The following is a 15338-nucleotide window of genomic DNA, read 5'->3' on the forward strand; positions in this document are numbered from 1 at the left end:
TTACTAACCTTCTTTGGTGAAAAAAATTAGCAATTACTTCTTCAATTAGGCAAAGAAAAAGGACAGACTATTATAATACAGTCCTAATTTTTAAAAGGAACAATCACATTGAATCAAAGGATTTAAAACTTTAGTTACAATTTTCTGAAATTCAAATACAACAAAATCACATTATGAAAAAAAAAAATCACATTATGACACTAGATGACCACGTGTTCATTCTGCTCAATGTTGCTCATGAGATCTTTCGTATCACTAGTTCCTGGGCTTGATCGACTGTTAAAAATAGAGAGTGTTTTCAAAGGTGCCCTCTTGAGGTAGGTGCACACGTCTTTTCTTATACAAGAAATAGGCAGCAATGCCAGCACCCACTAGAATCAGGAGGATGACAAAGACCACAGCTCCTTCCATGTTGGAAGACGGTCTGGAAGGTTCCATCTTCCTTGAGTCAGCTATAAATGAAATCATTAGGAAACAAGTGGAGAGAGAGAGAGAGGGTTATGCTATGGAACACAATACACTTTCCTTGTTGAAAAACTAAAATACATGAATATTCTTTCAAGTGATATTTATCAAGCAGAAATGCAAGGCATAAAAACAAAATCAATAAGACATATAGGATGATTTAGAATGTTAAGACTATGATTCAGTTGCAGGAATGCTATATGTCATAGCACTGAGCTAACTAATCAATACTAGACAAAGGCGCCAAAAATATGCAATGGAGAAAAGATAGCCCTCTTCACAAATGGTGCTGGGAGAAAGTTGGAAATCCATATGCAACAGATGAAACTAAACCCATATCTTTCACCCTGCACACAACTCAACTCAAAATGGATAAGGACCTTGGAATCATACCAGAGACTCTGCAGATTATAGAAGAAAAAAGTAGGTCCCGATCTTCAACATGTCGGCCTAGGACCAGACTTCCTCAACAGGACTCCCATAGCACAAGAATAAAAGCAAGACTAATCAAATAACTGGGATAGATTCAAACTAAAAGCTTTCTCTCAGCAAAGGAAACTATCAGTAATGTGAAGAAGAGCCTACAGAGTGGGAGATATCTTTGCCAATCATACTTCAGATAGAGCACTAATCTCCAGAATCTATAAAGAACTCAAAAAACTCTACTCCAAGAATCAAATAATCCAGTTGACAAATGGCTAAGAAATGAACAGACCACTTCACAGAAGAAGATGTACAAGCAATCAATAAACATATGAAAAAATGTTCAACATCTCTAGTAATAAGAGAAATGCCAATCAAAACCACCCTAAGATTCCATCTCACCCCAATTAGAATGGCGATTATCAAAAATACAAGCAACAGGTGTTGGCGAGGATGTGGGGAGAAAGGTACACTCATACATTGCTGGTGGGGCTGCAAATTAGTGCAGCCACTCTGGAAAGCAGTGTGGAGATTCCTTAGAAAACTTGGAATGGACCCTCCATTTGACCCAGCTATCCCACTCCTTGGCCTATACCCAAAGGACTTAAAATCAGCATACTACAGAGATACAGCCACATCAATGTTCATAGCTGCTCAATTCACAATAGCCAGACCTGTGGAACCAACCTAGATGCCCTTCAATTGATGAGTGGATAAAGAAACTGTGGTATATATATACAATGGAATATTACTCAGCCATAAAGAATGACAAATTATGGCATTTGCAGGCAATGGATGAAATTGGAGAATATCATGCTAAGTGAGATAAGCCAATCTCAAAAAGCCAAAGGACGAATGATATCGCTAATAAGTGGAGGATGACACATAAAGGGGGGGAGGGAAGGGTTAATGTTAGGGTTAGAGTTAGGGTTAGGGAGGGGGGCAAGTATGGAGGCAGAAAGTACTGTATAGAGGGTAAGAGGGGTGGGAGGGGTGGGGTGAAGGGAAAAAATAACAGAATGAATCAAACAACATTACTCTATGTAATTATGAATACACAAATGGTATGCCTTTACGCCATGTACAAACAGAGAAGCAACATGTATCCCATTTGTTTACAATAAAAAAAAAAAAGAAAAAAAAATTATACTCACATACGCATTTGTTTCAAAGTAATTCAAGACAACACTTATAAGAAGGTAAATAAAATTATAACAATAATAATTGTTATTTAAAATAATGAAAAATTTAGGGAAAAACTAAGAATGATGGAAATTTAAATTCATGAATATAATTAGTACACAAATAGCATTCATGAGGATAATAAGGGCACTCTAGGCAAGCCATAAATTTCACCTTGAGCTTCTTTCAGCAGTCAACAAAATGAGTAAATAGGATTAATTACCTAATTCAGTTGTCCATAAAAGTTAAAACAAAAAACTTTGCAATAAAAGAAAAGATTATCCGGTGTGTTACTGTACATCTGCAATCCCACCCGTCTTAACAAGACTCTGTCTTGAAATAAAAAAATACATATATTTAAAAGGCCTGGGGACATAGTACCTGTCTGGCATATCCATGCCCTGGGTTTGATCCTCAGTACCACCACCAACACACACACACAAACCCTACTAGGGTTGAGAGAAATTTCAAGTTTCCTCCAGGGGTTCTCATAAATTCTTTGTAATAGAGCCAACCATGTATTAAATAACTTTGTAACATAAAAATACCAACCTGACTCCGAGTCCTATTTTACTAAAATATCAATCAAGGTAGATTGATGACATGAGAAAGGCTAGTTAACTAAAACAATTTTACTAAAATGCAAGAGGAGTAGGAATAATTATTATGACTTTTAAATGAAATTATCATATTACTAATACTGAAATTTCATAATGGTCTTACCTTTTGTTGTCATTAATGTATGAGTAGGTTCAGCATCAACAACTGTAAAAAAAATTTAAAAATATTTATAAAAGTCCAAAGTAACTGCACATAGATAGCAAAATTTTATTTGGCTCAGTAATATATGGAATCCCGCATATTTGGTGATATGGTGTGACATGGATGGATGGATGGATGGATGGATGGATGGATGGATGGATGGAAGAATAGGATCAACAGAGAGATAGAAATACAAAAAATCTCCATCTCCATATATCTATTCTTCTGTCTATCCAAGCTATAGTAGCATCCTACAGATATACAGTGATCGTGGACACATTGGAAGATCTGAAAATGTGATCCTCTAACTTGTACTTGAGCACTGATATTTTATAAAAATCTACCAAATCTACCCATAAATAAAATATTCTAGGCTAGGAGTATTGAAATTCAGCCCACTGAAGCCTAACACATCACACATTTGAATGAAAAGTAAAATAAGGCAATTTTGGACTCCAGGGTGTAAACCATTAAACCAACATTCCACCGGAGGGTGTAGAATACTTTGAGTTAAAGAACACCAAATCTCTGAACAATTCTAAAATAACAAAACCAACCACCCAAGGCCCTGGGTTCATCCCCAGCACTGGAAAAAAAAAAAAAAAAAAAAAAAAAAAAAAAAAAAAAAAAACCAAGGCAACAGAAGTAATTTATCTAATTTGTGTATTGAAACCTCTATGGAATTAATCATTTTCTCTCTCAGAAGGATATTAAGCTGGTTGGAATGGCATCAAAATATTACTGAAGTCCATACAGTGACACATGGTGAACCATTAACACTCTTAATTTCTCAATCCCTTTCTTTTCATGGTCTTCCACTCCATCTCAGATCGAAACTGAGTTATCTTATATGACTTATTCCATGATCAGTTCTGATTCCTCTCCAGAAGTCCTGACCTCTTCTGTTTTGAACTGGTGACTACTTTACCCCTTTCCTCTTGTGTAGTAAGGCTTTGTAAATGGGCTGTCTAAATCGCTTGCAATTTTGCAAATCCATAGGCAATGAATATCCCATTATGAACATATTGAGAAACCAAAATCACTATGTCAGCTAGCAGACAGAGCACTGTTCTCTCACTCACAGCTGGGCAGCAAATGATCACCATGGCAGAATGAATTTTTCACTATTAATGGAAGAAAGCTTGCAGTGGACCTGTAATCAATTAGAATCCCACACCTAGCATCTTACTATATGAAGGAAACTGGCCTGTGAACATATTTGCCACATGATAACTTCTTACTTACTTTTGGTCTTTTACAATATATCCTTTGTAGGAAGAACAGTGAATATTATTCCAAAACCCAGAAGATGCGTCTAAAGCTACACAATCATTTCGTTCACCAGAGGGATCTCCTGTATTCCAGTTGACAAAGGAGACTGGATGTTGTTTATCCAGAGCCAAATTCCTGATCATCAAATAAAACCAATAAAACAGAAGCTAAAAATAACTCATCTCAAAACAAGTTCAGGTTGCTGTGCAAAATTTCTAAGCATATTATTTTTATACTAGAATCAATAACTGTTTACAACTAAACAGGAGAGACTATGATTATTATAGTGAAATAAACCAAGGAGAATATGTTTATTATGTAACTTGAGTTGAAAACATTTTTCTAATTAGTACAACTATTTATAGCTATCCTTCCCGAGTTTTTTTATTTGGGAAAAAAAATGTTCTTTAAACCTTCTTAAACTTAGCTAGAGAATATATTTTTTAATTAGCAATTGTGAAATAGTATAGTAGATAAGAACTTTGGGGGTTTTATCTCAAATAAATATGAGTTTGAATTTTCAAACTCATCACAAAGTAATCATTATTTAAGGCAAGACTTTCTGAAACTGAAACTTTGTTGTATATAAAAAATTTTAAACTATTTGCAGTTAAGCAACAGTTCTGCAAAAGTTACCTTCAACATTTCTGAACAATCCTATCCAAAAATTGGTTTTACTTTTAAGAGGTTCAACACGATAGGATAGAAAACTGGATTCGGCAGCATTTTCAATGGAAACCAGAGTGGAACCTGAAAAGTATAAAAGTGTGGGTGTAACTTTAAGTAGCTGAAAATATTTTTATAGACAGTATTGATGACAAGGGCAATAAAAAATCAGCCAAGCATCTCCACTAAAGAGGAGCAATTTTAAAGAATGAACATTTGTCTTTTTCAGTTACCATTCTAGGGTAAAAATGTAGCTTTCCAAACCTCATTTGTGTACAAGCATTGGACTAGTACCTGCAAACATGAGGAAGACATAGAATAAGTCAATGAAGTTATGGTTCAGGGACCAGTTACGAATTCAGAATATGTTCAAAGGAATGTAATAAGAGAAAAAAAATCAGTGCACTGTGCTTCAGACGCATCAAATATTCATTTTGGGTGAAGCAGCTAAAAGGGAGGATGGAAAAAATAGAATTTAAGTAGATTGGAGTGCAGCATTTTATGTACAAGGGAACAAAAATAATTCCAGGAAGAAATAATAAAAGGAAAGACAAAGAAAGGAAGTGTAGAACTTCTTTAGGATCAGAGAGGGCTCAATAGTCAAGTGTAACACTGATCTGGTCAATGGGGAAATTTAAAAAAAAAAGATATGGATTAGGACTCTCTGCAGATGGCAGAAGATTGGTATTTAGAGCAATGCGATAATAAAGAACAATTTTTTGAGGCAGCAGAATGATGCAATGTACTATAGGAATATTATTCCAGCTTCATTCATGAATGTCTTCCATAGGACCATTCAAAGTCAGAAGAGAGAGAAAAGTGGAACTCAGATGAGCATGAAATTAATAATTCATGATGAACTATCAGCATTAGATTTTATAATAATAATCTATAGATTTATAATAATAACTAGTATATTCCAAGCATTTAATGACATTTTGTTTTGGACTTTAGAAGCATTATCTCATTAAATTTTCACAAGGCTTTATTAAGTAGGTACGATTAATACCCCATTTTGTAGATAAGGAAAATAAAGCACAGAAGATAAGTAATTTGCTAAGAACCTAACACTAGCAGGGTAAAGACTCGTGGTACGACCCAGAATCCTGAATAAATCTTACACCTATATCCCATTCTACTGGATCCTGAGTTGTTCTCTTGGTGATTGGTTGGTCGTGTGTGTGGTGTGTGTGGTGTGTGACATTTTGATGAATGAAAATCATTCATCTTATTGGCCAGAGAATACAATCACCCGCAAATGAAAACAAAGTTCCTATATATTCATTACAAATTTTTAAAAATATTTAACAACATGAAAGAAAACCTTTTTTTTTTTTTTTTTAATTTAAAAACCCCAAAGCAGTCTTCAAGTGACAGTAAAAGAAAAGACAGAGTAAGGGTCTCCAAAAATCATTTCCTTTACAAAAACACTGAGAACAACAACAAATTTGTCAAAAGCAACTTTTGTCAAAAGCAACTTTTTCAGAATGCTGAAAATTAGACAGAGCTTGCATTTTATGTAAGAAAAATGATTAGATCTTGGTAATAACAGTAAGAGTTGGGGTGTTTTCACTTGTCCTAATACCATTGTCATTAAGGTCTATAGTACCCTTAAAAACCAACAACCCAAAACCACAGTAAAAGTCAACAGCTTAGAAGGCACTGAAAGGATGAGTATGGTGTTGGAGCTCTTTCCCAGCTGTTCTCAAATGCAAAATGTTCGTTATTTAAAATATTATTAATAACATCAATATTATTGATATTATTAATATAAATATAATCAAATATTATTAATTGTTGTTAATAATAATCAAGATTAATTGTTATTCTTCTTGATAAACAATATTTATTATTATTAATAAAGAATGTACATTATTTAACCTGCCTGATAATTTCCTAGAAAAACCCACTTGAAAAGTGTATCCTCATTTGATCTTATTCAGAGATCACTCATTGCAAACAGTTTTTCCTGGGAACATTGATTTAAAAAAAATTATCAGTGGCAATTACTGAAGACATTGATAAGAGTAGGGGCAAACAATAAGCTAACAAAAAATTAATAGCAAGAGATAGGGAATGAAATGTCTACAGGGGACTTTAAAAGTTTTGACACATTTTTAGGGAACTAGAAGTTCATAGACGTGCATTGGGGATGTAATGCCCAGGGTGGTGTGCATGACTAAAAAAGGAAAAGGTCTTAGTTCTTACTTCTATCTAATCTTGAGGCTCTACAAAAGCAGGAGGTAAAGGTTAATGCATAGTATTAAACTGCATGAACGGATGTTGAAGCACATCCCAACACACAGACAGATCCCCTTAGCAAAACCTGGGAGACATAATTAGTTCTAGGCACTTTAAAACATCTGTGTGTGCATATCTAGGAGACCCACATCTGTGCATGCCAAAAGACTGAGCATCATGAAACCAGCAAGAAGGACATTACAACGCATACAGAGATTTTTTTATTTTCAGTAGAGGGTACTGAACCTAGGACCTCACACATGATAGAAAAGTGCTCTACCATGCCCCTAGCCCACCAGATATCTTCACACTAATTTCTCATCAGAAACCACAGAGGCTAGAAAGCTGTCAGAGGAAATATTCAAAAGTCTAAAAGAAAATGTGTGTTGATGAGGAATTTTCTATCCAGCAAAACTATCTTTCAAAAATCTCAGTGACTCAGGAGGCTGAGGCAGAAGGATCAAAAGTTCAAGGCCAGCCTCAGCAACTTAGTAAGATTCTGTCTCAAATAAAAAATAAAAGGAGGCTGGGGATGTAACTCAATAGTAGAGTGCCCTGGGTTCCATTTTTAATCCACAGTACTGAAAAATAAAAGAAGGAAATATTAAAACATTCCTAGATTTTTTAAAATGAAGAACCAGGCATGGTGGCCTATGGTAGGCCTATGGTAATCCCAGTGACTCCAGAGCCTGAGGGAAGAGGTCCACAAGTTCAAGGCCATCTTCAGCAACTTGGCAAGGCTCTCAACAACTTAGTGAGACCCTAACTCAATATAAAAAATTTAAATGACTGGAAATATAACTCAGCGGTAAAGCACTCCTGCGTTCAACACCTAATACCAATAAATAAATAAAAAGAGAAATTTTCATTATAAGAGACACTAAAAAGGATTCTTCCAAATGGAGAACATCATGCTAAGTGAAATAAATCAGACTCAGGAAAGCAAGGGGCAAATGTTTTCTCTCATGTGGAAGTTAGAGCAAAATAAGGGAAAGAGGAAGGATTGAATTTAGATATAAAGATATAGGGAAGACCAGTGGAGTATAAGGTAGAGAGCAAGAGGGACAGAGGAAGGACAGGAAAGGGGAGGAAATATGGAATGAATTTAACAAATCATGTTATATGCATATATAAATGTACCAAAGGGAATTTCATCTTTATGTGTATGTAGAAAGCACCGGTCCAAAAATAAATACAGGAATGAAAGGAAGATCAGTAGAATAGAGGAAGGAGAAAAGGGGGAGGGAGGAGGGGAGGGAAAGGCAGAGGAATGGGGATTGGAAACAGATTCCTTGCATGTATGATTTTGTCAAAATGAATTCCATGACTGCATAACCATAATGCTATAAAAAAAAAAAAGGATCCTTTGGTCTGAAATATGAGAGCATTGTGAAATTCAAATCCACATGAAGAAATAAAGAGCGCTAGGAAAGGTAACTACATGGGTACGTGTAAAAGATGGTACAAATGTATGGTTGTTTACAACTACTTTGTATTGTGTCTGATTTAAATATCACTACATACAGCAATAATTGTCAATCTTTGTTGAAGGGTAGGTACTTTGTTGAAGGGTACAAAGTATACAGGTGCTTTTGTGTGACAATATCAGCACAAAGCAGGGCAGAGGGATTGGAGATTGTAAGAGCAAGGTTTTGTATACAACTAAATTAAATTTATGTGAATCTGAACTAGATTGTTGCAAATTAAGATGTTAATTGCCATTCCCATGGCAACTACTAAGAAAATAACTAAAAAATATACAGATGCTCCCTGATACAATGAAATTATGATTTTATAGACTATTGTAATGTGAAAAAAATTTAAATTGAACCATAAGAAGTTAGATGGCTAACTTGAACCATCTACATAATAAAATGGAAAACTAAAAATTATCTATTTAACACAAAAAGGCAGAAATGGAGAAATAGGAAAACCAAAATGCTTAAGACATAATACAGAAAAAAATGTCAAAATAGCAGATCAAATCCTACTTTATCAGTAACTACACTGAATTTAAATAGAGTAAACACTATTGGAAAAAATGGAAACTGGCAGAACACTAATGTTAATTGATTAGAAAGAGCCTACTAAATAAATATATCTAAAAGGAGATACACTGGAGATACAACACAAAGAGTTTACATAGATAAGAATAGATTATGCAAACAATAACTTAAAAAGAACTGGAGTGTGTATACTAATACTAGACATTCAGAAAAAAGTATTAGTAGAGATAGTGAAGATAAATTTTCATCAAGAAAAGATGATAATTGTAGACCTTTTACCTTTCGATGGAGCCAGCCTCAAAACAGATGAACCAAAATTGATAAAGTAGATTTCATCTATTCAGAATTTAAAATTAGAGGTCAAGGTTGACTTTTGAATAAACCCAAAGACAATGATAATATAGCCCTTACATCTGTTAGATGAAGAACCCCAAGTTAGGGAAATAAAAATGTAGCAAAAGTAATTCAGTAAAATATTCAGTGGGATTTAACTAAGTAACTTTTCAATGCGCCTTGAAAATCTTTATTTTTCTTGGACTATTTTTTCCAGAGGGAAAATCATTCACCTATGTCATGTCTATTTGAGTTTTACTTTACTTTTCTTCATTAATATAACAGTCAAATATAAAAAACATGTCTGTTAATGGTAAAGCAAATTGGTTCCTAAGTCAATTAGTGATAAGAGTTTAAGCATATTTTGGAAAACTGAGGATGAAAATCCAAACGATTTAGAACTCTGGGGCAGAAAGATTTGTTTAGCAAATAATCGATTTTATCTGAATTTCCTAAAATTTCAAAGTTACAAAATTAGAAATTGCATTTAAGGGACATGACGTGGGCCATTCTGTTATTGATAAAAAAAATTAAAAAATAAATAGGTAGAGCTGAGGATGTAGCTCAGTGGTAGAGCGCTTGCCTCACATATATGAGGAACTGGGTTTGATTATCAGCAACACATATAAATAAATATAATAAAAATCCATTGACAATGAAAAAATATTTTAAAAAATAAATAGGTAATTTTACATTCCTTATATTTTTAATGTATAATGTTAGTAATGTCATTGAACTGTAGGATACACAATTGTAGAATTTTCTTTTAGGAAATGTGGCTCTTACCCATTCGAAGGCACTCTAGAGAAGCTTGACCCCAGTTCCTTGTAAATGAAGACTCAATATAGTAGCAGTGACCATGGAAAGGAATCCATGCAGAGTGCTCTGACTCCGGACATCTGCCAGGCAGTTGTGGAGGTTCAGTGGCAGGTATTTCTATTCATAAAAGATAATTAAAGCAAAACCTGAAGTTTCTACTGTATATAGAATAATATTTTCACAGCTAAGGAGAATTATTATCATCTCAAATAATAAAAAAGAAAACCTCTAGTGTTCCTCATGTGACTTCATTTTTATTGTTGGCTTGTCACTTATCATTTTAAATATACTTCAACAGAATTCACTATGATATAGTAGCAATCAATGATAATTATAATTAAAGAGTGCAAATTTATAAATACCTATAATAATGTTAAAAGTTTAGAAGAGGATATTTATAAAGGAATTCCCTTTTCAAGTCACTCTTTTCTTTTTCTGGAACCCTAACTACTACAAATTCTTCTTAACTATAATAATAGTCCTTGTAATATAATTTATACTGTAGTTAGAATTCCAGGGCTGTGTCCATATTATCATTGGTTCTGATGAATCTGCATGCATTCTGATATAATTCTATTGAGAAGGCTGTGTTTTTGACATCAAAAGAAACAATTTCTTAGGGAATTTGTCATTGTAAATTCAGAGGACAACTTCAATAGCAGACATTCAGAGATTTATAAAGAGCAAATAAACTCTAGAAATGAAGAAAATTTCCTCTCCCCATTATTTTGACCTATATATATAGGTTGACAGCCAAGTTGATCTTTGGTTAGGTGAAGGAAGATGTTTTAGTTTATTCTTAGCTACACATGGTACACTATTCATTACATCAACAGTGATGTGTAGTAGCTTATTCAGAAAATTCCAAATTTTCCAACTGTTTTTGTATATTTGTATATCCAATTACCATCTGATCTTTTGCAGAGAAAGTAAAAACTTTCATTGCAGTATGATGTCTTCCAGTAACCATCAACATCCAGGTAAACACATGCCGATTTCATCTTTGGCTCGTCAGCTGCCCAATTAGTGTACCTCATCCTCCATTTATCAGTCCAAACGTACTCATTGTTGGTCTGTAAGAATAAAAACAACCATGAACGTGGACACCATGCTTCATTTAGAAATGCCAAAAGAACCAAGTGAAGAAGTGTATTCAAGGCTGTGATTTGACCAAGAATCTTGAATATCTGCCGAGGAGCAGAAGGAAATGGAAATCAAGTGACTAGTCCAGAGAAAGTGGAAGAAGCAAAACTAAAAGCAAATTATCCTCACCTGGGACAAAAGCCTGGAGGTTCAGATTTTAAGAAAATGATTGCAGAAAGGACAAAAATACTTTGATTCTGGGGATTACAACATGGCAAAAGTAAAGATGAGAACAAGCAACTTCCTACTGCAGCGCCAGATAGGACAGAGGTCTCTGGTGACCACAGGACCTTCCTCAACTGGAAACCATCCCTTGTTGCTAGCAAGCTGGCTGGCTGATTAAAAGAGCGGTTCTGAATGAATTTTCTAATTCCCATTATTCTCTTCATATGTTACTTATCCACTTTTTATTCCTTTCATTCACTAAGTCATTTGAGATTGACACTTTGTAGGTACCAATGGTGTGTGCTGCTATTGTAAGGGAATATACATGGTTAGAGGTTTTGATTAGTTTTAACAGTGATTGATGAAAAGGACATGTTAGAGCAACATAAGTAATCTACTTGAAAATATTTGTAGACATTACCTAACTCCTAGTGTGTGTTCCAACAAGTAACAAGCAAATTTTACAATTTTAATGTTTTGGCCTTCCTCACTTCATCTTAATTATAGCTTGGTATGTTACTCTTATTTAATGTAGCTTCTGCCTTCATTTCTTCTGTATTTTCCTTTTGGATTTTGTAAAACAGAAGACCACACATTGGAGGAAAGGTCACATAATTCAAACATAAATAGAAGGGACTCCGAGAGATTTGTATAACTGTGCTTGAACTTGAATGACCTTAAACCTGTTTCAGCTTTAACAGTAGAATCTTACTTGAGCAGTATTTGCCCATTCTGGTTAACTTACGTGATTTCAGTGCTTCACAGCTGCCCCTGAAGCTAGTATTCTTAATTAGATCTATAGTGCTGAATACCTTTCATCGTTGAAGATGTGAAATGTATCAACTGTTGAATTCACTTTTGTGCCATTTTTGTAAATACAGTAGTTTTGCACAACCTTTCATAAATATCTATATTAATTGCACATATTAGAAAGTAGATAATAAGGGGCTGGGGATATAGCTCAGTTGGTAGAGTGCTTGCTTTGTAAGCACAAGGCCCTGGGTTATAACCCAGTAACCAAAAAAAAAAAAGAAAGTAGATAATAAGCCAACTAGAAGCACAAGAGTTCCTCCTACACAAAACTCTGTTTTATTCCATTTGGACACTTAATTTCTTATCACATTTAGCCAGACAAAACTTATGGTCACAAACTGATAGCATCAAAATATTACTTATCAATAGTGTTCTTTTAACCATCTAAGGTATTTTATAGCTGACATATAACATTAACCAGAGATAATTTGATTTTTTTTTAAAAAATTCAAACATTTTCCCCCTTTTAACTTCAGTATTTAATTTACCAAGTCAATTGTCAAAGACCCAATGACAAAAATTTAAAGCATGTGTTATCTCATTGGAGCAGGAAAATATCATGCTAAGTGAAATAAGCCCAAAATCAAAAGGCCCAGTGTTTTCTCTGATATGTGGATGCTAATTCACAATAAGGGGGTGGAAGCTAGGGAAGAATAGAGGTACTTTGGGTTAGACAGAGGGAATGAAGGGAGGGGAGGGGATCTGGGGGTAGGAAGGATAATAGAATGAATCAGATATTATTACCCTATGTACATATATGATTACACAACCAGAAGAGTGATAAGTTGTACCCCATTTATGTATGATGTGTCAACATGTATCAACTGTCATGTATAACTAATTAGAACAAATTAAAAAATCAAAAAATAGAAAAGATCACTTTATATACAAAAAAAGAATTTTTTTTGGTATTCTCCCATGTTTGATGAAATAATCCCTGAAAATCACTGATTCCACAGACATAAAGGGAATAATAGTCTGAATGTCTGTTTTAGTCATAAATATTGGGATTTTGGAAAACTAATCATTCTAAAAGTAAAGAAAAGCCTAGTTTAAACTCATAAGAAAACTGTGACCACATCTGTGAGAAGAAAATGAATGATTTGTCAAACAGATTAATTATTAAAAACACAGTCAACAGAAATGTAAAAATGTCTCACCTAAGTTTAATCACTAAAATCATTATGGATGATTTTAAATATTCACTTCCCTTCTTAGAAAATACTCACTGCATAAAGTATAAGTGTCTAGCTCTGCATCAAGTCACTGGAAGCTGTATAAAATCTGACAGCAATCTACTTTCCAGTTTCACCTCCCTCTTATCCTTTTCCCTCTTCTTGGCATTTCTTCTACCATCCTAAGCTACATTTTAAAAGGCTGACTTTCCCTAAAAAGCCCTCTTGGTCCTCTGCCCTGGCCCAGTTCCTTCAATAACACTCCATAGGTGCCTCTCTTTAACACTTCTGGTCTTATCCCTTAATTATCTACTGACACCTCTATTGCCTCTATTTTGGGGGTTTTTGAGTTGACTAGCTCGGTCAATATGGAAGGACAGATGTGCCACAAAAAATCAGAAAGGACTCATTTAGGAATATTTTGGCAACTTATCACTCTTAGTTCTGGGCCTTATCCCTTGTTCTGCCTATTCACTGCCAATCTCCCTTTTCTACGAAAGATTATAGGAAATTGACTGCAATGAAGTAATTCTCACATTTGAATGAAAGCTCTACAATTTGGGGACCCATAACAACTCTAGAATAGTTTTCCACAAAAAAAAAAAAAAAAAAAAATCAAAAGTATTCCCATCACCTAGACAATACCCTGACCTGCTTTCTTAATTCCCATTTCAGAGTCGTAATCTTGACACTGGAAAGAAATAAGCAAATAGTAAAAACTGTTCAGATGCAGAATATAATTTTAACATTTAAAAGCAAGAATAGAATGAATAGTCATCAGAAAAATTTTAGTTTGATTTCTGACACACATCACTAGCCTACTAGATGCTTGAAGTCAGTGAATCCTTGAAAGATGGGGTCTTATTAATGCTAGTACCATTCACATTGCCCACCACAGTTTATTTCACATAAGTGTTCAACAGAATGAACAGAAAGACAATCATTTAACCACAATTTATCAATCATGTCAAGTTGTACATGTTTTCAGCATCTTACCAAGTTACTGTTCAGGGCAATCCATATAGGCACATTAAAAGCTTGCATCTGCATCCATGCAAATGCATTACTGTAGGGATCCAGAATACTAGAAATTAGAGAATTGGAATCCTTGCAATATTTCTCTGCGTCATGCCATGTTAACTTCAATTTCATGAGCGAATAGCTGCTTTCACCATATTTAATAAAGCCACCTTTGGGAGTTGTTGTCGGAGAATGAGGCAAAGAAGGGTCTAGAAAAAAATAATTATTTTCATTAGCATTACCAGTAGTCATTAATCGCACATCATAAATCCAAACTGTCAGGTGTTAAAATATCTTCATGAGTCGTTTTGCATCAGAAAGCAGAAAGTTTATTTTTTAATCCATTTGCCTAATTAAACTAAATAATTTCTGAACTACATTTAGAATACTAAGGTGGATGTTTGATCAAGTATCCAAACTTAAAAAAAAATTATTGCAAATTAAGTGTGATCTAATAACTGGATGAAAGAAATACCACAGTTTAATTCCACAAATTAAAGAAAACCGTCATCCTGTCATGCCTGATCTTTATTTTTCTACCTTGGTCAAATGTCAAAGTCAAGCAGAGTCTTCCTCTCCTGTCCACATTTATTCCACTCTATCCGTGAGTTTGCATTTATTCATACCTGTTTGACTCTACCTGTGAGTAATTCACTTTCAGGAGATTGTTATAGATTCTCAAGTGACATTCTACAAACAACAGTTACTGGTTCATTTAACCTTGGTCTAGAATCGAGTTTTACTCTTACCAATGATCTTCTAGATCCTTCCTTAGGCCCTGACATCTTATCCAAACTGAGCCAGGGAGCTGAATCCCCTGTAAGTTAGAGTCACTTCAGCTCTGGATCTTTCC

At 34.4% G+C, this 15338-nt stretch overlaps 1 protein-coding gene across 2 annotated transcripts in view; it reads right to left on the bottom strand.

Moving 5' to 3' along the window:
- MRC1 (mannose receptor C-type 1) overlaps positions 1-15338 on the bottom strand; it is a 118839-nt gene that overhangs the window by 31475 nt on the left and 72026 nt on the right. Inside the window, exons 24-28 of one of the 2 annotated variants that reach the window (XM_079108166.1) lie at positions 14462-14694; positions 11077-11242; positions 10137-10286; positions 4741-4854; positions 4102-4239 (exon numbers count right to left, since the gene is read on the bottom strand). The exons of the other annotated variant lie outside the window; for it this stretch is intronic. Of the exons in view, the coding sequence (XP_078964292.1) occupies positions 4154-4239; positions 4741-4854; positions 10137-10286; positions 11077-11242; positions 14462-14694 (749 nt within the window). The 3' untranslated portion in view covers positions 4102-4153. Of the gene's footprint in view, positions 1-4101; positions 4240-4740; positions 4855-10136; positions 10287-11076; positions 11243-14461; positions 14695-15338 lie in introns of those variants that run through there. 2 annotated transcript variants of the gene reach the window in all.

The sequence above is a fragment of the Sciurus vulgaris genome, assembly GCF_902686455.1.
Source record: "Sciurus vulgaris genome assembly, chromosome: 12".
NCBI lineage: Eukaryota > Metazoa > Chordata > Mammalia > Rodentia > Sciuridae > Sciurus > Sciurus vulgaris.